General features: G+C 37.5%; 1 protein-coding gene and 1 long non-coding RNA gene across 6 annotated transcripts in view; one reads left to right on the top strand and one right to left on the bottom strand.

The window, feature by feature from the left end:
- The window catches only part of BNC2 (basonuclin zinc finger protein 2), a 333,060-nt gene extending 322,741 nt beyond the window's left edge, over positions 1-10,319 (bottom strand). The window contains exon 1 of one of the 3 annotated variants that reach the window (XM_066180813.1): positions 10,034-10,319. In XM_066180813.1, coding sequence (XP_066036910.1) covers positions 10,034-10,045 — 12 coding nt within the window. In that variant the 5' untranslated portion in view covers positions 10,046-10,319. Of the gene's footprint in view, positions 1-7,853; positions 9,223-10,033 lie in introns of those variants that run through there. The other 2 variants (XM_066180815.1, XM_066180814.1) reach the window with 2 other exon arrangements.
- The window catches only part of LOC136288072 (uncharacterized), a 63,862-nt gene continuing 49,718 nt past the window's right edge, over positions 9,636-23,779 (top strand). Inside the window, exons 1-2 of one of the 3 annotated variants that reach the window (XR_010720478.1) lie at positions 9,636-9,939; positions 13,137-13,443. This is a non-coding gene — a long non-coding RNA (uncharacterized lncRNA). The remainder of the gene's footprint in view (positions 9,940-13,136; positions 13,444-23,779) is intronic. The other 2 variants (XR_010720479.1, XR_010720477.1) reach the window with 2 other exon arrangements.

Genomic DNA, 23,779 nt, shown 5'->3' with positions numbered 1-23,779 from the left:
TAAACTTAAATTCACTTAGAAGGTTTTAGTTACATAATGTACATGATTTTACACATTGCTTTTTAATATTTCCACCAAAGTGAGAGGAAAATCTTAATGCCAGTTTGCGTACTGACAAAAAAAAATTACTCAGCCTCTCCAAACTGCTTATATAATCAATTAGCCAACAAGCTTGTAGTGTCATTTATTTTGATCATGCATATTTCATGGGATATCAGAAACAAGGTATGTTCAAAAGCGGGCTCAAAATACAGCTACTAACTAAAATACAGTCATAGCCTAGCACAAAAGTGGAAATTTTGCACTTTTACTTATGTGGTATTTGCTATTTTTTCCTAATCTTTAGCATCTCTATCAGAACAGAAAAACACTTTCCAAAATGCTCTCTAGGATTCTGTACAGAATCTCATTATGGAGAGCTAAGTATTATCAGTAGACTTTTAGAAGCCTATAATTGGCATCAGAACAGTATAAAAAAATCTGCTCAACTGTATTGTAGACTATACATTACTGTCCATAATAATAACAACTTTTCAAACATACAGATGGGGTATATGCCCATTTGATTAGTATTAGGAATATACCTGCAACTGCACAGCGAGATGAATAACAAAAGCCCTCTTTAATAAAATTGGCACACTGCCACAACAAAGTCAACAAAGTTAGGCCAGTAAGAGTCTATCAAAACAACTACAAAAGTAATTACTTAGCAATGAAATTTTAAATGTCTTAACAATAAAGGGTGAAAAAGCATTTTTAGGAAAATATTTCCTTTAGTTCAAAAAATGGCACTAATCAGGGGTTCCAAATTAATTTACCTTAAATTTATTATACCTGAAATCAATTTCAAAGTAGTTTTATTACAAAAAAGTCACCAGGCTAGTTACAGTAAAGAGAAGTGGTTCATCATGCTGAGCATATCTCTCTAAATGTCAAATGCTACATTTCAACTGGAAAATTTATTTGATTCCTAACTGGCCCTTTCATCTTTGATTTGGAAACCATGTAGTTAGTTTTAGACTCATCAAAGCTAAAATCAGTCTAGTAATGAAAGGATGTTTTAAACTAAGAGCACTTTTATATTTGCTCCAGATCATGTCTGAAGATTTTTTCGTTTAAATATTTGTCTAATTCAAATCACAAAATAAAAATGCTTCTCTTCTAATTTCAGGAAAGTGGAATTAAATATCAGCACTACAAATGTTTCCAGCATTTGAACAAGAAAAATAAAAATACTATTTTTGCTGAATTTTCTCTTAAACACATTTTTCTTTGGATGCACTTGTTCCTACAATCAACTATTATACTGTGGGTCACTTTGGACTCTATGCTCTGAATTAAAGCAAAAGGTGCAGTCAGGCTTTACTTATTTAATATCAAAAATATAAAGAATTACAAAGCACAGAATTCCTATTAATAAACCATAACCTCTCATACTTTCAGATGATGTTAATCTAAAATGTTTACCTGAAATAAGGAAGTTTTAAAGAACTTTCCTGTAGCCCACATTTATAATCTTCAAAATCCTCGAAGCATGCTATGAAAAGTGCAAAGGAGGTGACTAGACTTTATTCAACAGTTTCATAAAACTTTAACTCCACTTGTTTCCATGGCTAGACATCCACTTCCAACCTTGCTGTGAATAGGAGCAATATGAGACCCTAATGTTCTACATAGAACAAAGAAGAATTATTAAAGTTATAATCGAACCATAAATCTATAGGTTTGTTTTGGTCAAAATCTCCTTATGAAAGTCATATGAAGTTATAAATCACATTGTTATAATGCTACTGATAAAAATGTAACTAAATTGCATTCTAAAAGGTCAAATATAGGGAAGTGAGGAATAAGCATGTATTTTTTGCTATTACATAAACTGAGAGCTCAGAGTTCAGTTACGTTAGGTTAAGATGGGCTTCAAGAAACTTCAGAATGAAAAGGTATGTGAATAAGGCACCAGATTAAATGGAGGGCATGCCTCAGTAGAATGAGGAAGTTGTGTCACAGCTATTAATTTTGGTTCTTTGGGTAGCAAATGTAGAATAAACTACTTAGATGCACCTAGATATTCTCAGCCAAATTTATGCCTCAGAAAAGACCATGACAATGTTTTTACAAAATCAAGAGTGAATTGAGCTTTACTAAGAGGAATATTCCAAAATGCATGGTAATTAGTATTCGCAATTTTTTTCCAAGTAATTTGAAAGATTTGCAGGTTTTGATCCAGAACCAAGTAAATAGAAACAATAGTCATAAAGTCTATTACTGAGGACATTTTAAAGTACAGTTTAGCCTGGCAGCTTAAAAAGTGAAAAGCAACACAGTTCTAAGTCATAGAAAATATTTTTTCTTTGTAAATGGCACTTAAATGAAACTGACATGATTGGCAAGTACCTTGCAAGCAAACCTTGGCAACAGTTAGTGCAAATCCATCCCTTTACTGTTTTAAGATAAATTCCTTCACAACTGTTTGTCTTTGCAATAACTCCTACAAAGCTCATTAGTGCCAGCCTTGGTTTATCCCCCATGTTGTGCATTTATCTCCGGGATGCATTATCAACATGTGGCACATGTCCTTGACATGCACAGAAGAGATGCACCCCAGGATAGCAGCATACATGACAATAGTGTTGACTCTTACTCCTTTATGGTTGCTGGGATGTAACCGAGAAATCTAATAACTGTGACAGTAGGCCTTTAGGTTTCTCCTTGCCTTTCCAGACAGTGAAGCTGCACAGACGCTAATGAAAGGTTAAATGAATAGGAATAGCTGACAAGAGGTACAATAAAGAAGGGACTTGGTAATCCACAGACACTGAGCAGAGATCCTTGGCTCAAGTCGAGAAAGGACAGCACATCGTCGAGTCACAATATTTAAAACAGCTTGCTATACACAGAGGCTTTTGTGTCTGGGTACATGTCTGGCTTTGGAAGAAAAAAAAAAGATACTGAAAAGAAATTTCAGCATGGGGCACTTCAGCAAATGTCAGGTCACAAAAAGGGAAAAATGTTTTTTGTTTGCTTTTACATCTTTGCATTTGACAGTAAAGAGCATTGACTAAGAGCACAAACCAGAAGTTGCAAAATAATACGTATTTGACAAATATAATAAAGTTGCAACACTAATTCAGTGTGAATTCCAGCTGACAGCATGATGGGTGTTGCACTTACACCCAGCTTCATTTACAGCTGATAGCAGTTAATAGTACGCTTTGCATACCCTTTAAAACTTCCCATAGCTGAAGACTTTCTAACAGGCCTAGCTTCTACAGTTTTATATGCAACAGAATGGTAGACCTAACCAATTACAATACTCAGCAAAAACATAGCTGAACTTCCAGACAGTGCACCAGACCATGGTGATTTCAAAACTTTTTAGTGGTTAGCTTATGGCACTTTAATTTCACTTGGTTTGTGACTTACAAATCAGCATTATGAACATTCTGATTTACGTAATGAAAAAAAAATTGCAATGACCAGCGTGGTTTTAAAACTTCTCTTTTTGTAGTTTTCTACAAAAATGTGATTTACGTACATATTAGGACATTTAAAAATTTTAAAGAAACAGAAAGAACTCTCTGAAGTAACAAATCAGAAGCAAATCTGATCGTTACTTGAATTTGTGTGAGTTCTTTTTACATAAAATATTTCAAGAGAGAAGTACTGAAATAGATGCTGCAGATTAAAAGAATTCTCTCTTAAAATCCTTGATTTACCTGGAATGAAAAAAAAGTATTTACATATCTATCTGGAGTACAAAATATACATATTTTTAATATGTGGTGAGAGTATTATGGGAAGATTCAAAATGAGAGAACCTCTTTGAACAACCACATTAAATTACAGCAGAACTCCTGAGTGTACTAAGATTCTAATAGTCAACAAATAAAGGGTTTTACTAGCACAGCACATAATGAGAGCTACTGTGTGAGAAATAAAGCAGACAAATCTGGTACTTTATCTCACTGGATTATACAACTTTCTGAAAAGGTAAATAAGTTTGTCCAAAGTAATACTTCTAAAAGCTGCCATATAAATACTAAGCAGCAATTATGATCAATGCATTTTTAGAAAAAATATGTCAGAATTTAGGTGGGATGAAACTGACACAAAATACAAGCTTTAGACAAAGGCTTTTTATTAAGTCATGTTAAATGCTATTCTTCTAAATTAAGTACAAATTCCTGGCTAGATTAGGAAGTGATACACATTTCCAAAATGACAGATATATTCTATTTGTTTTGTATTTTGTGAGGAACTTTTTGCATTTCCAGACATGTACATTTTCTTCCTAACACATACTAATTGTAGACATTAAATCAAATTAAATCACTAAATAAAAAGTTCTGTGCAAACCTGCAGACTGAGAGTCAGGACTCTCATTAAACAACATTCAGATGAAAAGACTTCACATTTTAGTGACAGTGTCCAAAGTGCAAAAGGGAAAGGGACACTTCCAGAAACGCCCACCTCTGAGACGAAAGAAAAATAAATTTGGTTTTTGTAAAAAATCCAATGTTTTACTTGGTCCTGTTTTAATGTAATTGCTTTGCTGTTGGTCATTTCTGCTTTGTTTGAAATTCACAAGGTCTGTAATCAGCTACAAATCCTACTGACATACACAGATATATAACACAGAATAAAGCCACCGCAAAGTCTAATTTCTAGATCTTTGGCTCTGGAAAAAAAGATAGGAACCAGCCCTCCCTTATTCAGAATATTTTTCCCCTTTTTCCTACCTATGGCATATCTAATAAAATCTGGAAGCTCCCTCTAGCTCTCCAGAGGAGCTTAACTGACCAATGATCCTTTACAGTTCCTTTCCATTTTCAAAACCAATACTGAGAGAGAGCGAGCAGTATTTCCCTTACATAATACATGTTCTTGCTTCCATTCAGCAGTGTTTTCAATTCTACAACTTGAAAGGATGTGGATTATATGTGAGAACATCTGCTATGAAATACAGAAAGTTAAATACTGCTTACTCTTGTGCAGCATACTAAAGACGCTCTTAATCATTTCCAACTTACACTTTATTTACCAAATTCTGGTATGAAATCTTACATTGTTTGACAACCTAGCCATGTATGCATTGAAACACACACACACACACACACACACACACACACACACACACCTCCATTCCACCTTCCAATTACCAAGTGCAAAATCATGTAAAGAAACGTGACAGATAATACTACAGCCCCTTTAGACCCCAGATTTTAAGTACAAAATGTTAGTTAAAATCAATTTGTTGGCATAGGCTGATTTTCCAGAAAACCAGTAATGCCAGTGGTAATTTGCTGACTGTGTTTTCACCTACCATAATATTTACACATACCATTTGTAATGGCTTTTATTGTTTAATCTCCACTGCATTTCAGTATTGGATACTACAGAATTACAGTTATATAGCAGGCTATAAATAATGTAGTTGGCATGTGCAATTGATATTTAAAATGTCTTACAACCACCGTAAAAGCCTCATTACAGAGTAGCAAATCATTTCTAACAAGCAAGTTCAACTGACAAACACCAAAGTAAACCTGCAGTCGATGCTGATGCTGCAAGCATGTTTCTTTTATTTAAATGATACACATTTAATGCAGTGTGTAATTTAATGCCATCAGCACAAACTTTATTAAATGAGAAAGCGAAGTTCCAAAGTAATACGGAAATTGTGAACTTTTGGAAAATAAAACTGTAGTATTAAAAAAAAAAAAAAAGAATTCTCAGTAACAACAGAAAGAATAGCTTGCTTTCCCCTCCCCCCTCTATGAGCTAGTGTCCAATTTCTTCTTTTCTGAACAGCTGTATTATCCAACTTAAGTTGCTCTGCTAATTTCAGTCCCACAAGGACTAACTTGGAAGGCAAAAAAGTACTAGAAAAGATCAATTTGCTGAGAAAGATCAAATGAGAAAACTGTGGGGACAGCACCAGGTCATAGTATGAAGAACTAAGCAGACCTGTTCTTCATTAACTTAAGCTCTCTTGGGATGTCACACACTACCTGTCCATAGGCTTATTGAACCGCCTAACCCTCATCTCTCTACCATTCTTCTGGACCCAAGTGAATCATATCCTGCTGCTGACAAGTTAGCAGGGGACTGCGGCTGCAACATGAAAGTACTTTTCTTTCTTGTCTAAATCAGGCAGATTTTTGAAAAGAGGACACAGCACTGACTCGTGACATGGCAAGATGAAATGAGAGGTCTGGGCTGGTCTTCGAGCTGTGTAGATAAAAGTAATCAAATGACACTCCTGGAATGCAAATTGGCACTCTTGACTGCAGCAATTGCACAACCATGAAACATCTCCGACAGCAAGCAAGATTAGGACAAAATGTTATGTAAAGCACTGAACTCAAAAACTCACTAGAAAATGCAAACTGTAACATTTACATTTTAATACAGCAATAGCCATCTCTGCTTTTGTCTGTTTCTTTACTTTGTTTACTGCAAGTGCATACTCATCTTTCTCAAATGCCTCAAAAATGAAAATGTACTGCGATTAAAGGCATAGGTCTGCTCCAAAAAGTTTTTTCCCCTAACATGTCACACTATTGTATTTTTTACAAAACAGTGTACCAAGGCAGGGATTTTCTGTTACATGTGCAAGGTATGTTCAAGAAACACTTTCACAATCCCAAGTCTTAAAAGCAGATTCAAAATTTGCTCATAACAAATAGTTTAAAATTTACACTTAGATTTTTTTACACATGGATTAGGTAAGACAACACAATTGAAATATTTAGCAAGTTTTAAAATTCATGTGCTTTAGGATTTTAAAGCAGAACATACATAGAGCTAGCTAGCTCATTAATACTGGACAGTTTAAAATAAAACTACAGTATATCAGAGAGCACATATGCCCCATTAAATTTCAGATTAAAAAATCCTTCCATTTTTAAGGGCAAGGAAAGTTCCACATACTTTTCCAGGAACTTGGTATTCTTGTGCAGATATGCTGATCAGGCTTATTAAATATTACTGTCTGAAATGAACTCAGTAATTAAACTGTGATCATTTGTACTCTGAAACTGTGACAAAAATGCTACCCATTTTATAATTTGTCTATGGAGATGGGTTATAATACAGAGGGGGAAATGGAACATAGTGAGAAATATAACCGCACTTCCACAAAAAAATATTTCAACAACTACTATCTACAGCTAACACACAGATTAAGAAAAGAAGTAAGTAATATTCTGCTTTGATTTCCTACTTAAAAAAAGCTTCATACCATTTTAACCGTCAGACACACAAAAAAGACGCTCGTTGCCACTCTAATCCTGGGTACACCAGATTACTACATGATGTCTTTTGTGCCTCAATTTTACAACAGCTTAACTCTAGGGTAAATGGGAACAATCATAAATCGCATGCTGCTTTCAAAACCACTTTAATTTCTGTCAGTGTTACTGTAACCACAGTCCTGGGCACATGCTGCATTTTCCCCCTCCCCCCCCCCTTTTTTTTTTTCTCTTCCTTGCTGTCTACATTTGACAGTTGCATCTCCTACACTCCAATTGTGGCTTTGATCACTGAAACAAGATATGTCATGTTAGGGAGAGAAGGAAAAAACACAAATCCTCCATCATAAACTCCATTCACACAGACATTCTCTATCTATAGTTTGAGTACTGTATATACATACATACATGTATGGACGCAGAAACATATACGTATATAAGTAGACAGAGATACAGATATATACACACACTTGTGTGTGTGCATGTACATAAGTATGTGTATATTCAAGGCACACAAGACAGCTCTGTGACATCCCTAGAGTGAGGTGACAAAAGCTGACTGAAAGCAGAGCAGTAGTCCAACAGCGACTGGAAACATACCACTTTGTTGAATATGGGATGATCACCGTTCATCACCAGCTGAGGTCGATCCATGTGTTAACGTGAACAGTTATCATTCCGCATGTTAAGTGTAGTCACGGCTTAAATGAGTTTGTCTTTCGCAGCTGTTTAACCTATCCTCACATCACAGCCCTGACAAACGGACTTTAGACAAATTAGGTCCTTGGCCATTTCGACTTTTAATGTTTAAATTAAAAGCCTAAACCCTGCTTTGCAAAACCTCTACTGTAAAGGAGACGTGCAAGTACACAGTACATGAAATAAGCAGCAAAAACTTGTTTTAAGTTGGTTCTTGAGGGGCTCCACCTTCTCCTTTACAGTTGGGGCATCAGCCTAACTCTCCAAGTTCTGCTAGCAATCACTGATTGGAGACGTGCAAACTGCAAGCACATGCACAACAAAAAAAGTTTCGGAGGGAAGGTGGATTTACACTCCTGTCTCCCTCCCGCAGGCGATGCTTAACACTCGAAGAGAGCTCTTTCCCACTCTCAAAGGTTACCTTTACAAAGTGTAAAGCAAACCGTACTAATTTCCGAGCAGAAGGTGGTGGCCAAAATAGATCAGACCACCGTATGTCCGACTCAACCCCACTCCACCTTCACTCTCCCTCCCTTCATCCACAAACACTTTTTTTTACACTAGCTCCTCATCTCTAGGGAAAGGAAGGAGGCAGTAAAAAGCATGTGGCCATCCCATTTCAACCCCACAGACTCACCTAAGTTTAGCACAACCTCTTAGACATTTTCTTCCCCCAGTCCACGCAGCAGAGAGCTTATTTATTTATTTATTTATTTATTTTATTTTATTTTATTTTATTTATTTATTTATTATACCCCTACTTCACTTTGCCCGGCTGCTTGTTTCTTTGAGGGCTGAAACACACCGAGAGCAAGCAGGGCTGCTTGTGTTACTGCACGATTTATTAATCAAATCAAACCAAAGTAAAGGCTAGAATGAAAACGAAAGGCTGCTGGAAACTTCTTACCATCTCTGCATGCTGGTTGTCAAGTGCACCCCCTGTCTCTCGATCTCCTCTCAGCGGCAGTGCCTGCACCCTTCCTTTTGCCTCTGGGCTCTCAGCACTACACTCTCTCTTTCTTCCCTTCCCTTTCTCCTTCCCTTCCCCCACCCTGCCCCCAGGTGACTAGAAGTAAAAATGGAGACTTCAAAAAAAGAAAACTTTTCCCCCCTTAAAAAAGAAAAGAAGAAAAAAGAAACCCAAAAAGAAACAAAATCCCGCGCCACTAACCAACACACACACACACACACACACACACACACACACAAAAAAAAAAAACAAAAACAAAAAACCCCCCCAAAAAAACCAAAAAGTAGCAGCTGCAGCAACAGCGACAGTTACTTTCTCCCCCCCCCCTCCCCCCCCCCCCCTTTTCGACTCTCTCAAAACTTCAGCCCCCAAAGTTCAGCCGGAGCAGCAGGGAGAAAGAAAGAGAAAGAGCTTTCAGCGGAGAGCTGGAAGTGATGGGAGGAGGGACCCAGGTTCGGGTCAGAGCCTCCACAGGTCTGTTTGTTGTTGTTGGGATCTTTGACTGGGGAAGGGGAGGCGGCGGGGGGAGGCTGCGAGCGGGTCCGGGAGGGCAGCACTGCTTCCTTCAATCCCGCGCTCAGGGGCGAGGGCGGCAGGCACGGAGGCAGAGGTGGTTATTTTTTCACACACACACCCCCGACTGCTCTTTCCCCTTCCCTCTGCCTGCTCCCTCCCCCGCAAACTTTCTGTGCCAGGCAGGGGCCGCGGCAGAGGCCGCCCGCGCCCAGCTGTCAAAAACACCCAGCGACCGCCGCCAACTTTGTGGCGAGGGCGGCCGGTGGCGCCGCGCGGAGCTGCCGCCCCTCTGCCTCCTCTGCCCCCTTTCGCCTTCCCGTCCTCCGCCCTGCTGCTCCTCGAGCGGCTGCAGTCCCTCCCGCTGCTTCTCCTCTTCCTTATCGGCTCCAGGCGCTGCTGGGGCGAGCAAGAGGGAAGGCGGCAATGCTAAAGAAAGCTGGAGGGAAAGGCTGAGAGGGGACAGAGAGACGGCGAAAAATGGAGCGTAGCCCAGAGGAGGGGGTAAGGAGCCGGAGGGGAAGAGGGAAGAGCGTTAGAAAGGAAGGAAAAAGTTAGGCGAAGTTTTTGCTTGTGGTGCCGGTTTCCCGCTTCCCACCCATTGCTCCATCAGCTCCCAGGGCTCGGCGGCGGCGGCGGCGGCGGCGGCTGCTGCTCGGTGTGGGATCTGAGGAAATATTTTGTAAAAGGGTGGGATTTTTTTTTTTTTTCCTGTGGAGGGAGCGGGGGGGTGGGTAAGGGAGGCGGGAGGAGGTGAGCCGTCACGGTTGTACGTTCGCAGGGAACAGACAAGAGTCACATCTGTGTGTGACACGGAGCCAAACCGAGCGAAACCCTGCCACGGCGGCGCCGTGCAAGCGCAGCCGCCGCAGCCGCGGCCCTGACTGGGCACACAGGCACATGGCGGCCGGCCGGGCGCGCTCCCGCGGGGGCACGGGGCGGGGCGGGATGTTCCGCGCCCTCCCGCGGCCGCCGGCGGATCGGATCGGCCTGCGCCGCTCCGCACGGAGTCAGCGCTCGGCGCCGGGCTGCCGACCGTCACTGCCTGCCGTCCCCTCTGAAACCTTCCCTTACCGGTTCGACGTGCCGGTCTCCGCGTGGGCCCCGCCGGCGGCGCCCGGGGGCTGGCAGAGCCGACCCGCGTCGCTCGGTAGGGGGACGGTGGCTGAGGGCTGTCAGGCTTCACCTACGGGGACGGGCAGCCCAGCCCGGCTGTCCCTCGTGTCCGGCCTGGGAAGGCGCTGAGGGTCACCAGTGCGGTCAAAACCGGCTCCCCTCGTCAGGCGCCGTGTAAACACAAGATTTATACACGAGATTTAAACACGACCGGACCGTTAAAAAGTGAACATGAGGAGAACTTTCCAGGCGATGTGAAACACAGAACATTTTGCTCCCTTTTGGTGTAGCTGGACACTCAGATGACCTAGCAGGAACTGAGAAAAATTGAGAGAATATGGGAGGTAGCCGTCTGCACTCCTGATTTTTCCTGCATCTGCTATGGACTCAACTCACAGCAAGTTCGCTGCAATGAACGGCATGTCCCCGGGAATTGCCAATTTCCCATGCTTGTTACCATATTTTGGCATCTTTGTTACTTATTTATTTCCTATGCTTGTCAGAAGAAAGAAGGGTAAATTATCTGTGTTAGTATCAAAAGTAGATTTTCATAAAACCCGATATAATACATCTCAGTGTCTGTGTCCATGAAAAATTCTTTTTGTTTTCTGGGTATTTGTCAGATACTTCGATTAGGCATAATACGTATCAGCTTATGGACAGGTTTGTAGTGTCCACACTTCATCAGGATTAGTTTTGATCTTTGAGGGCATGTTTCAGGCTCTAAACGACGATTTAAATGTATTTTGCGTTCATCAGGATTTGGGGTTTTTTATATAAATACCATGACCAATGAAGATTTTGAGTAATTTATGGTCGTCCTTAGGGGAAAAAAAATCACGGGACTAATTAAGCCATGACTTGGTGCGTTTTCTGTCAAATGGGAGAGATGAGAAAAACCTTGTTAATTATTTCAAAGTCACATTTTATCGTACATAAAAACGCATTTGCCCTTTTGAACCAGGGACGGGCCAAGAAGTTGCCAAAAAATTGTGTTCGCACAGCCCCCTCGTGGTCAAAGCCTTCAGAACCTCACAACCGCCTCTACTCACATGAAGGAGGGAAGGGTCAAAACAGGCTATTGAAAATTAAAAATACAGTGCTGCAACCTTGGCTCACAAAAGGATGGTCACCTGCTTAAATAAAGATATGCCCATGCCCATTACAAGGCTGATCTTCACTGTGCAATTTCCCTGAAGTGAATCAAAGATTATAAATGGTTACAGCTTTATGAAAGTATTAGAGTAGGTAGATGGCCATTCAACTAAACTTAAAACCAGATTTCCTTACTACTTTGGAAAACTTTTTTTTTTTTTTCAACTGGGGCTAGGCATTTGAGGATATATTTCTATATGCACTAAAAAAGTAGTTTACATTGATTATAGCTTATATCAATAAAAATTTTATCTGCGCTCTGATCTGTCATTTCAAAGAACCTGTAAGTGTAGCACACTCATTAATAGCTTCAGCTACATTATTTTTAAAAACATTAAATAATTTTATATGAAAACTAATTAAGCTTCATAGAGTTACTCCTTTGTTATCTTGCTTGATATTTGTTTCAGCATTTTTAAACCTTTTTTTTTTTCCTTCCACCTGTCTATAGGCCAATGTCTTTTGTATTGGCAGTATATTACAGCCTCTTGAAAGCTGTTGAGTAGGTAAAATGGCTGGAGGCAAGCAGGCTGTTGGGAGTTCTGATTCTTGTGTTGGCAGTATGGAGTTGCAGGATAAACACTGTGGAGTAAGACACTTCTGCTTATAGTATCAGTACCAAAATAGCTAACTGGTGGCATTTGAATTCATAACATCATTAGTCTTCAGACTGAACAAGCTCCAAGTTCTTCTAAATTCCACGTCTTTCTAAGTCATGCTTTCAGTCACATACACAATAGTGTTTTAAATTTCCATTGAATTATTGCTTTCAAGTTTGACTACTGTGTAGTATATTCTGAGATAAAACTTAGAAGATTGGCCCGTATTAAAATACTATACCATCCACAGGCACAATACCTTTTGTTTCTTTATTGCGCTGCAGTGACTGTGATATCAGCACATCATTGATACCGTGGGAAATTATGACAACACACCTTTACTTGCAATTTAGTGTCAAAAGACAGCGTACAGACTCATGGAGTGTCACAGGACTGTCTTATGACTTCTCAATGTGTGTAATTACCTTACATTTTGAATATTATGTGCAAGGTTTCTGAGAGTAAGTGCAAAGCCTAAACTTTATTTTTATTCTTAGTCTAATGATATTTTTTTTTGTGAAGAAAACAGTGTCTCTAACAATTTCAGCCTCATCAACAGAGAGATATAGACAGCAAGTCTTTCTCATTGTAATTTTCCTTCAAAACCAGATTTGACCACTGTAACAAATTAGTAGTATTCCTTGTCTGATATTTATTAGTGTGAACAAAGTTAGAAAGTAAAATAATTTTCTTCAGGGTTTTTTGTGTGTGTTTGTTGGAGTTTGGGGGAGCTTTTAGGGTTTGGAGAGGGCTTTTTCATTTGGTTCATTTTTTTTTTTTTCTTTTGGGGTTTTTCTTCATTGATTGGTTTGTTGTTTTTGTTTTTCACAGATGGGAGTACCAAGCTATTGCAAATTAGAGTCTGACTCATAACTGCAACTTGAGAAGAATGGAACCATAATTCATCTAAATTGTGATCTCTCCAGCGTGTGGTATTTCTCTGCTGTCTTGATCCTATTTCTCACAGAAAGAATTTAGGCTTCACTTGAATCTTGCCCATTTTGCAAACCTGCAGGTGTGGTCCAGAGGATTTGCCCACATAACGAATGGAGGTGAGGTGGGACATAAGGCACCAGTCCTGAAAGGGACTATAGCAAGATACCAAACCAAAATATTCTGTACTCTGATAGGTGGCAAGGTAAGACAGAACACTTCCAGAGAATGGTATAATTGAAATGTAAATGAAAAAAGAGTTTACTGATAGAAAGAATCTCCAACAGAGAAATTATTCCCAGTCCTGAAAATGAAGCCTGTTTTGTGTAATGCACAATTTGTACTGGGGCAAAGAATCCATTCTAAAAATACCCATCAACACTTTGGACCAATGCCATCATGAAGTCCTAATCTGATTATTCATTTTATTTAGGAATATGGATGTACTATCCATATACATACTGAATATTTGTATTAAGTTCCTATGCTGAGTGTTATAACAGCTGGCTTGGCTTGTAGCATGACTTACAAAACATTGGCTCCTACTTACTATTAGAGATTCTTCTTTTCCCTTTCTTCTTTTAATTTTTTTTCTCCTTTTTAAGAATTTTTGTTTGCGTTTTATGCTAGTTAGTCTATGATATTTGGGAGAACATCAACCATTGTCAATAATCTGATTAGGAGAGAATATCTGAGCATTTATTATAAAAAATGGTTTAAAAGTTTCTTAGACAAACTGTAATTTCCTGATGGAATTTGAAGTTTGGCCTTATGTTGGCAGAGTATCAAGGATGCTACTTCTGAAGGGGTTCACCTAAACATATCTCAGAACCCCAGAGGCCTGAGGCAAGATGTGGACAACTAGGGACCAACTGTAAACATTTGGTTTAAAGTCAGTTGCACGGGATGATACAGGAGCTTAGAGACAGAGGTAGATAGAATCTAAGTCTCAGGATCAAGTTTAACTGCTTCATCTGCTTTAACCCTAGTTCCAGCTTTCTCTTTCTGTCTTGTTCATCACGCACCTTGAAACTTTAGCAGTAAATTAGGCAGGAGTATTAGGAAAGAAGCTCCATTCATTATACAGGCACTCTATTTAGAGATGGTCATCTTTTCTCTGTACTTGCTGTGTTGCGGGAAGAAAATGGTACATGATCATACAATTTCAGATGCTGTGTACTTATCACATCAAAGGGCTGAAATAATATTGTGTACACACTCTTAATGATAACATTTCTTAACTTCTGAACATATAACTTTCTAACCCCTGCTAGGCAGCTGTCAAAATTCGGTATTAAGCTCATGAGATCATGTCAAATAACAATACTGATGCTATAGTGTTCTGAGTCAAAAAGTTTTTTTGTCTTGGAAGAAGTGAAGTAAGAATACCTAATTATGTTTCCTTTGCCTCTTTCACTAAAATGTTGAAGGTGATTCAAAGCCTTTCCAGCACTTCAGTGTTGCTAAGTCCTCCCAGTCATAATGGTGGTTTGGGGGAATGAAAAAAGGCTGTCTGCAACACATCCATCTTTTTTTCTTTCTGTACCATATCCTCTGTACCAGATATTTTCTAACACTCTTTTGGAGCTTGCTACAACAGTTTGATTTATCCTAAACTTTCCCAAACATTTCCCCAATTAGCAGATGCTCTTTAAGACAAATATGCTTCCAGGACAGTGTGGGCTCAGCTGAAAGAACATATATTAAAAGCAATAGACATGGATGTTACTTTGTACTTCTACAACAGTTTTTGTAAGGGACACTAGAAGATTTTAGACATAAGCAAAGAAACAAAACTATTCAACTATTCAGCTATTCAACTTTAGAGATGAAAGGAATATGGTGTAGTATGTTTCAGCAACTCACTTATAGTAGTAAAAAAAGTAAAAAAATTAATGTTGTGGATCTATTTGGTAGTCTTACTATCATCCTTTCTCCAATGAGAATACATATGTTTACATTTAAGACCTCTCTAGATTGAAGTTTTTTCTTTCTCTGTTGTCACTTCCAATCTTTGTCCATCAAAATTGTTTTCTATAACTTAGTAACTGCTAGTCAGAGACCACACATAGTGTTCTATATGCATTCTGGAATATGTTTCAGCTTATCTCATATAACACTTGAGAGTATTTTTCCCAAGTGAATCTCAATGTTTTTCAGTTCTCTTAGTGTTTTACCATTTGTTTTCCTTATATTACACCAGTCAAAAATGATTGCCTTGGAGAGTTAGTTGCGAGAATGATGGGAAAGTCTCTGTTTTTTCTTACCCAGTTTAATTGCTTTTGTCTTGAATTCTAATTGTTGATGGGATTTTACTTATTTCATCCTGGTACCTTATGAGTATTTGTGCACTTATCTTGATCTCATAAATAAGTTTTAACAAATAAAATGCCCCAGTCAGAGCTAATAGTGATTGGTGACTCAGTATCTTAAAAATAACAAAAATGTCAAATATGACATGGCAGGGCAAATCACAAAATATTTTATTTCTAGTCTTGAAAGATTACTGCTAAGACCTCCCTACTTGTAGAGAAATTATTTTTCTGCTATTCACACCTTGCTTAAATGGTGGCTTAATATGGATGTGGCATATAGTACTGAATATAGTACACAGCATTAAAGAAGGCTTTAAATAATGTGGCATTAAGATTTCTCATCCATCATAACTTCTCTATTCCATTTTATTTTTATTTTTTAATAATTGCTTCAGACATTACAATACTATTTGATCTTCATTGCAAGAGAAAGAAAAGAAGGCAGAAGAATTGACAGCTTGATCCTTGCCTTCTTACAAAAGACCAACTTTTAGATTTTGACCTCTTCTAGCAGTGGATTCAACTACTGTAATAGCAGATACTTAATAGATAGCTCTTGTTTGAACTTGAGCTTGATTGTAACCCTCACATCCAAAGAACTAGCTAGAATACCAGGTACTCTCACTGCTTTTATTATAAAGACTTTGTTGGGGACATCTAATGGACTTCCTCTATTTGTTCTTTTTGGTGAGGTGTAGTTACAAAAAGAAGGTGTAAACTTTGCTATTGGCATTACTTTAAATCTTAGGAACCTGAAGAAAATAGGAAATTAAAATATCGTGCCCAAAAACTGGTTTCCTTTTTGAAGTATTTTTCATCCATGCACTTCTACTGCTGGATCATAAGCCAAATCCTGTTTACAGTTGACAGTGCTATTCAGATAGAACTCTGAATTTCCTTTGTTTATTGGCTGCCCCACTTCCAGTTAGTTTGATTTCACATCCAGAGTGTTGGTCATTGACCTTGAACCAATTTCTCCAAACTTGGGGCCCCACCAGTGTGTGTGTGTGTGTGTGTGTGTGTGTGTGTGTGTGAAATTAATTAGAGAAATTTATTCCATGTGTGTATGGATGGACAAGGAAAATAAGGGAAATAGTGAACAGTTGTCTAAATGGGGTTTTTTGAACCCTCAAAGTATTTTAGCATCAGTTTAAACCTAAAATGTTGGTCTTTCAACATTGGTAACTTGTAGTTTGTGAGTTTAATTATGCAGGGCACGAGAGTCAGTATATTTGATTTCAAGGATGCAAAATTGTGACTTCCTACTATAAAATTAATTGCACTTTTGTAATTCATGCTACCAGTAATGTTAAGAAATACCTCTGTTCAGAGCAGAGCTAGAGATGATGAGGACAGGGCATTGGCTCTAAGGAAGAAACAAAGGAAATTGTCATTTGAAGGGCTGCAAGGAACTGTTCTTTGTGAAATACTCTCACAGAAAGAGAGGCTGTTCTTAGAGTATGATGTTGAGTCTGTAGCAGCTGAGATTTTCTTTGTAAAATTATGCTCTATACATGGAATAGTTTATTTTAATTCTCTTGCTTGTGATTTCTTGGTGTACATGAAAAGCTTTCATGTGCATGTATCCTCTACGACTTCTGTAAATGAATACGCTGTGTTCAAGTAAAAGCCATTTTATGTTGGATACATGTTAATAAAAAAGGTTGTCAATACTCTGTTTGCCTCTGTGATCTAGACAGCATAAATTTTAAATTTTAAGCAGTTCTACAGTCTCCGAAGCCAACAAGGCAATATTGTTTCACAGATCACTTTTATTAAGTTTCTTCTGGCTGACCTGTTACTGCAAATTGTTATTGCACTTGTAGCAAATGCGTTGTTACTGAAGAACTACTACAAGCTGTGAGGTAAGAACTATGACAACAACTCTTACAAAGTCAGCAGTTCTGTGGCATCGTCAGTTCAGTGACAAGTCTAGAAAAAAAAAAAAGCGAAAATATCAGGTTTGCTACTCGTAATGATAGAAGTAATTATCAGAGTCTTCAGATAGCATAGCAGATACAGTCTTACGGATTTTGATGGTGCACAAAGTACATTAAGTCCAAACTTTATTGTCGGTGCCTCCCATAATGTTGCTATTTCCTTTTCCTGTTTTTATTAATATAGGATAACTTAGTGTTTAAATACGTTTTCTTCTCTCTTTTTTTTTTTTCCTTCTCCCTAAAAGTTTAAAGAATGGTTGAAATACAGTCTAAGTCACACTTTTTAGAAGGAAAATGTATGGCCTAGGATGTTCTAATTCAATTCATGTATTTCTCTTAAAAGACAAAAAATACGTCCTTGCCACTTCTTCAGCTTCTATAAGTTTATTGCTTTTACAGAACAGTCACAAACACACACGTGTACATACATGAAAGCATTTCTTAATGCTTTGTAAGAGATGTTGATAGAATTGAAACAATTGCTTTAAAATTAGAGCTAAAACAAATGCTATATTCAAAAGGAAGGATGATTTTAGTTGGAATGCCCCATTTATGCAGAGGAAAGGCATAGACATCTGGTCCTTCATGTATGGTTTTAGGAGGCATTTAATCAGGAAATCTGTGTAGAAGCATACCACTAGTAACATTTTTCCAGACTTCAGTAGAAAATACTATTCATCAGGAGTGCAACTAGCTCAGAGTCTCATTTTGCAAAAAAGGGACACCAAAAAAAACCATAACTAGCAACTTAGCAACTTCTGGCTCTTAAAATACTTAACTCTCTCTTTGTTTTATTCAAAACAATCTAACTTCTAGCCTTTAAAATATTTTTTGTATTACTATAAAGGCTAGGCCAGTAATATAGGCTCTAAATTTATTTACTTTTACCAGAAAAAGTAAATTCATTAATATAAAATATCTATAGGATACTGGTTATCAGACCTTGTAGATGAAAAGCAAGTATTGTGATGGTGAGCAGGAGACACCAACCACCCAACATCACTACACTGATAAACAAAGATATGTTACTTCCCTTTAAACTGGATCTGTGCAGTATGTATGTCACCTTGAATTCATGTAATTGCAGATTTTTGGATCTGTAACAAATCTCAGGACTTGTAATCTATTTTGAGAAAAGATTATTATGTACAGAACATATATATGACATGTTTTGAAATTTCCTAAAAAATCCCACTATACCATTCATATACTGAAGTACTGGCTTACTCCAGTACTTCAACTGCCTTTAATGTTAATTTATTCTAATAGCTAAACAAAATACTTTTCCTTCTAAATAAGCTGATTCCTTCTTGCCTTGTCATAGGCATACTTCATAGCAGACTTTTGAACACTGGAAGACTTCTCTTTTTTTTCATTCTTCCACCTTCTCTGTAGACCTAACAATGCCTTTTCCTATAAACATTTCTCATGTTGTATTTCTGAAAATTATTAGCACTCTTGTTACTTTTCCATGAGTACGACTCAATTTACCAGAAATACTAGCAAGTTCACTACTCTGATTTGCAAACAGTACTCTAGCTGAGGCTTCCATAGACAATAGAGTAATTACCTATTGTATATGATATACAATAGTCTTGGTAGTGTAGCTCAAAATGGTATTTGCCTTTTAATATCATACTGATCTATTCAGTTTATGTTCCAGTCTAACTTGATATCCCCATCTGTAGTACTGTGATAAATGTCCAAGAAGCTAGTCTTTAATTATTTTTATCTTATTCTGTTGTTCTTTGTCAGCAACTTTGAAACAAACCTTTCTTAGCCTCTTTCAGTTTATCAAGACTATATAATATATGCTCCGTCACCAAAGTAATTACTGAAATTATGACCAACTTTATGATTATCAAAATTCTCCTGTTCATGACATGAGTTTCAAGATGGCTGAGACAAGTAGTTGTGACACTACTGATCCAAAGACTGTCAGCTCAGTTACAAAAACAGTACAGATATTATCAAATGGGACAGAAAACAAACTGATAAATGCTTTAACATGACTCTTGAGACCCATTGTAGCTAGTCCAGTACTTCTGTGCAGAATTACTTTCTGTCATAAAAATCTTGTTAATTCAGGTTTGACCAGAACCTTGCCAATAGAGCACACTGGAAATACACTGATAAATCAGTCAAGACTTGTTGAAGACTTCTCTGAAAATTGCCTTGTAAGACCTGTCTAAGATAACAATATTTGAGGATGCTAAGGTCTCTTTGGCTTGACACAGAGCTGTAGGTTCACTTAAAATTAGTAGAAACACCTAGCATGAGTAAAATCTAGATCTCCCATAATGACATATTCTTAAGTTTGAAAAATTTATTTCAGTTTTCTTGGTATTTCATGCATGTCCTCCTTCTTTGTAAAATCACCCTAAGAACAGCAGCAGCTTTGCATTTTTTTTGCTGTGTATCTTCAGAGAGTCTGTGACGAAAGCTGTTATATAGGCACAAATATAGCTGTCTTCTTGGTCAAGAAAGTAAAAGCAGGGAATCAAACTGAAGTCTTTGCACTGTCTTGCAGACCACTAACCACAGTAAAGATATTTGGCTGGCCCAGAAGTAACATGTGATAGTGAAGTCATATCCAGACTAGGGATTTTTTAAATTATGGTATTCTCAGGAAGCAATAATTTTAGAACTGAGGGCAGGATGATTGTTTTGTTTTCTTGCAAATCTTTCAAGATGCTAATTGTGATTACAGTATGAAATTAGAGCTCTGTGCATTTTATATCACAGACAAAAATTAGAAATTTGTGAAACTTAAAGGACTGTCTGTCCAGAACAGAAAAGTATTTGTTTGCAGAAATACGTTTATGTACAAAAGTTTATGTATAAAAGTCAAACAGCAGAATCAGACACCTTTCAGGTAAAGGCTGCCCAAAGATACAAGCACTTGCAAAGCTGTAAAGATTTGAAGTATAGTAGATGAAATTAATTTATCTCATGCAAACAGTACTAGGTATCTGAATTTGACTTTTAAAAAATGCTTAGCATATAATATTGGTTATAATATTCTTTGTTAATAGAGAGGCTTGAGAATAAATGCTTTCAAGCCAAGCAGGGAACCCAGACAAACTGTGCACAAAGGGAAGCTTGGATCTGTAGAGCAAATCTGTTAGGTAGATCAAGAGTATTAAATAAATCCACCTTATATTTTAATGCAGAACTCAGGCAGCAGGGCATACAGGGAATGGGCATACTTCATCCCTGCTTGGTAATTTGTGGTGGTGTTCATGTATCTTGAGAACTTTCCTCAATCATTTGTCATTAAAATCAGGTCTACTGGCAGTCAGGTTTCCATGCTGAGAGCTAGGAAGGAAAATATTTATGATTAAATAGACATTCAGCTGCTATTACTGATCCTGAATAGTTTATTTTGGACACCCTGGATTATGATTTCCTTTTCTTTTTTTCACACTTTTAGGTAAAGGCTTGGGTGTGTGCTTGAAAAAACAAGCCTCCAGTGAGGGTAGAGAATGCCGATTTATTATCCATTCTGCCTGCTGTTTAGGCAATGTAGAATATGTGGGATAAACAGCAAGACTGAAAACAATGTTATTGTTGTTGCTATTGTTACTGAAGACAAATAGGTATATTTTCTTTGATTTCCACCAACAGGGCTCTTTAGTGTAAGACACCACATTGAAATTCTGACCAAAGCAATACTTTAAAATAAATTGGAGACATTGCTACATATTTTGATTATCTTAGTTTTTGCAGTATAGTAAAATAAAATTCTGTCTTTGGTTCCCTAAATAACATTGATACAAGGTCAAAAAAGTGGAAATTGATAATATTCCATTTAAAAAAAAAATGAATTAAGGTACCTGCTTTCAGTTTTTTTAGAATGAACTAGTAGTCTATCTCAGGACATCATTTACTTTTCAGGCACTTCAGGGAAGTTGATGTTGATAATGTTTAATAATGCAGTTTACATTATTCTTAGTAGATCAGCCACAAAAAGTGGCTGATTGACAATCAAATGCACATTAAAAGTATATTGATGTTTGAGCAGATTTTAAAGAACACTTCTGTACACCAGTCATTCAACTCTCAATACTTAGTAACACTGGCAGCTGTCTTTCTGGACAGCTTAAATAACTCAGGCACTTAGTTTCATCCTGTTGCAGAGTTTTCTTGGTTAGTATGTGGAATTGCTCAGAATTGCTTGTACCAATGTATTTTGCTTCCAATACTGATCTAGTGCTTCCAAGCTGGGTCATTTCCTCATGTTTTCCTTGGCTTCTGCTTTTCCAGTCATCATAGATAGCTGTGTTCTCAAACTCTTTCCACTTCTTTGCTATGTTAGATGGAATGATGTCCAAAGACTAGTAATATTGAGTACAACTTCTCTTATAATCCTCAAGCCACATATCTTTCACTCTCCTCCCTTCTATTCTGAGATACAGTATCTCCCATTAATTAAAAATAAGAAAGAAGATGGAGTATTAAATGAAAGAAAAGGAACATAAAAATATATAAATTACTACATTCATTTTCCACATAATTTATATAACATGTATGACAATAGCAAATATACTTCTTACTTTAGAATGCCTTTTGTTAGTAGGAAGCATGACTTCTGGATCAAAGAAACCATCAGGTTGACATATATTATATATTCTTCATATCAACAAAAATACTTGTCAAGATGGCACTTGTTTTTACATATTGAAAAATGTTTTATCTACTGCTAGAGGTACATACCAAATCTGCAAATACTAGTAGCAGGTACTCTAGAGGAGGAATTTCTGTTGGGGCACCCCCAGGGATTCCTGAGAAAATTTGGTTCAGTTTCGTTTTCCTACTCTTTTTGTGTGACCTAAGCCTGAACTTTGTAGTTCAGTTCCACTTGTGTCAAATGGGTATTACAAGAATTTTCCAGCTTACAGGTGTACAGACATGTGTGGTCAGCTAAAGTTATGAGATTAAGACAGTGATCATTACAGATACTCCAATGGAATATAGAAACTTTTGACAAAAAGAAAAGCTTTTCATCTGTACAGAATATCAAGCTTTGTAGAGATTGTGGAATTCTGTGTAAATCTTACTGATTTCTCCTTCAAATCCAAGGTGCATTTCCTATCTTTGTTATATCTCCTGTAAACATACAGGAGGACAAATTTTTGAACAGTTCTAGAAATATTCGAAAACCCTCCAGTGTCAATACTTCTGCTGATAGGAAGAGCACTACAGAGATACAAATTACATAGCAAAGGCACTGCTGAGATGCACTACTGAGAAGAGTAAGGAAAAACCTCAGTTTATAGAATCCATTTAATGCTTTGTGGCAAAAGCAGGCAAAGAGGGATTAGGATGCAAATTAGAAGGCAGACTAATCATGCTGGTGATAAAGGAAAAGAAATCAAATGCGTAGAGCATATTAGGATGTATAAGAGTTTACAGGGGAAATAAACAGGAATAGAAAACAGAGGAGGATCCACAGTCTCTTGCTTCTTCCTACCTTTACTTTTCAAGTAATTTTTCCAAGTAAAAGGAAAAGTCTGATCATTTTATTTCTATCATAGTAACTTAATTCTTTTCCACAATGCAATTTACACATTTTCTTTCCTGATTTGAGGGACTTATTCAACTGTCTTTCAAATCTTCTACAGAGGCTTTCTTACAGTATGTCTTGTAATCTCATTTGCTTGCTCTCAAACATCTTTTTTCCATTTTCTTCCTAGCCAATTTAAGATGCTTTTAAACTTAATTTACTCTTAGTTATGTATGTTGAAGAAATATTTCCCTTAAGATTTTGACACTATCAAAGAGTATAGTAAATACATCGATACTAGGCAAAAGCAATCAAATTATTTCGCATTGGTAAACTAGCATGCAAAATGCTACAAGTTGCATCATGTAGTAAAATCATGTAGTTGCATCATGCAGTAAAATAAAATGCTATGGTCATGATGTCTAAGATAGTTTTTAATTTTTTGTATGGATGCTTTGCTTCCTTCCCTCAAAAGAAGGCAAAAACCCCTACCCTTATTTAAATCAAACTAGCAAATAATTTGCCTTTCTAGAGTTTGGGAGCAAAAAAGTCTCCTGATCAATTTCTTATCTTCTCTAGGTCCATCATTCTTCAGAATATGACCAGGAAGAGACCTGGGAAAAACAGAAAGTTTTCTAACAACCTCATGTCTAATAACTGGCCCTTCCTTCCTTCCTTCCTTCCTTCCTTCCTTCCTTCCTTCCTTCCTTCCTTCCTTCCTTCCTGCCTTCCTGCCTTCCTGCCTTCCTGCCTTCCTGCCTTCCTGCCTTCCTGCCTGCC

This window comes from Chamaea fasciata, unplaced genomic scaffold, assembly GCF_029207755.1.
Source record: "Chamaea fasciata isolate MVZ Bird 193981 ecotype frontalis unplaced genomic scaffold, bChaFas1.0.hap1 SCAF_4, whole genome shotgun sequence".
NCBI lineage: Eukaryota > Metazoa > Chordata > Aves > Passeriformes > Sylviidae > Chamaea > Chamaea fasciata.
This window is presented reverse-complemented; position numbering and strand designations above follow the sequence as displayed.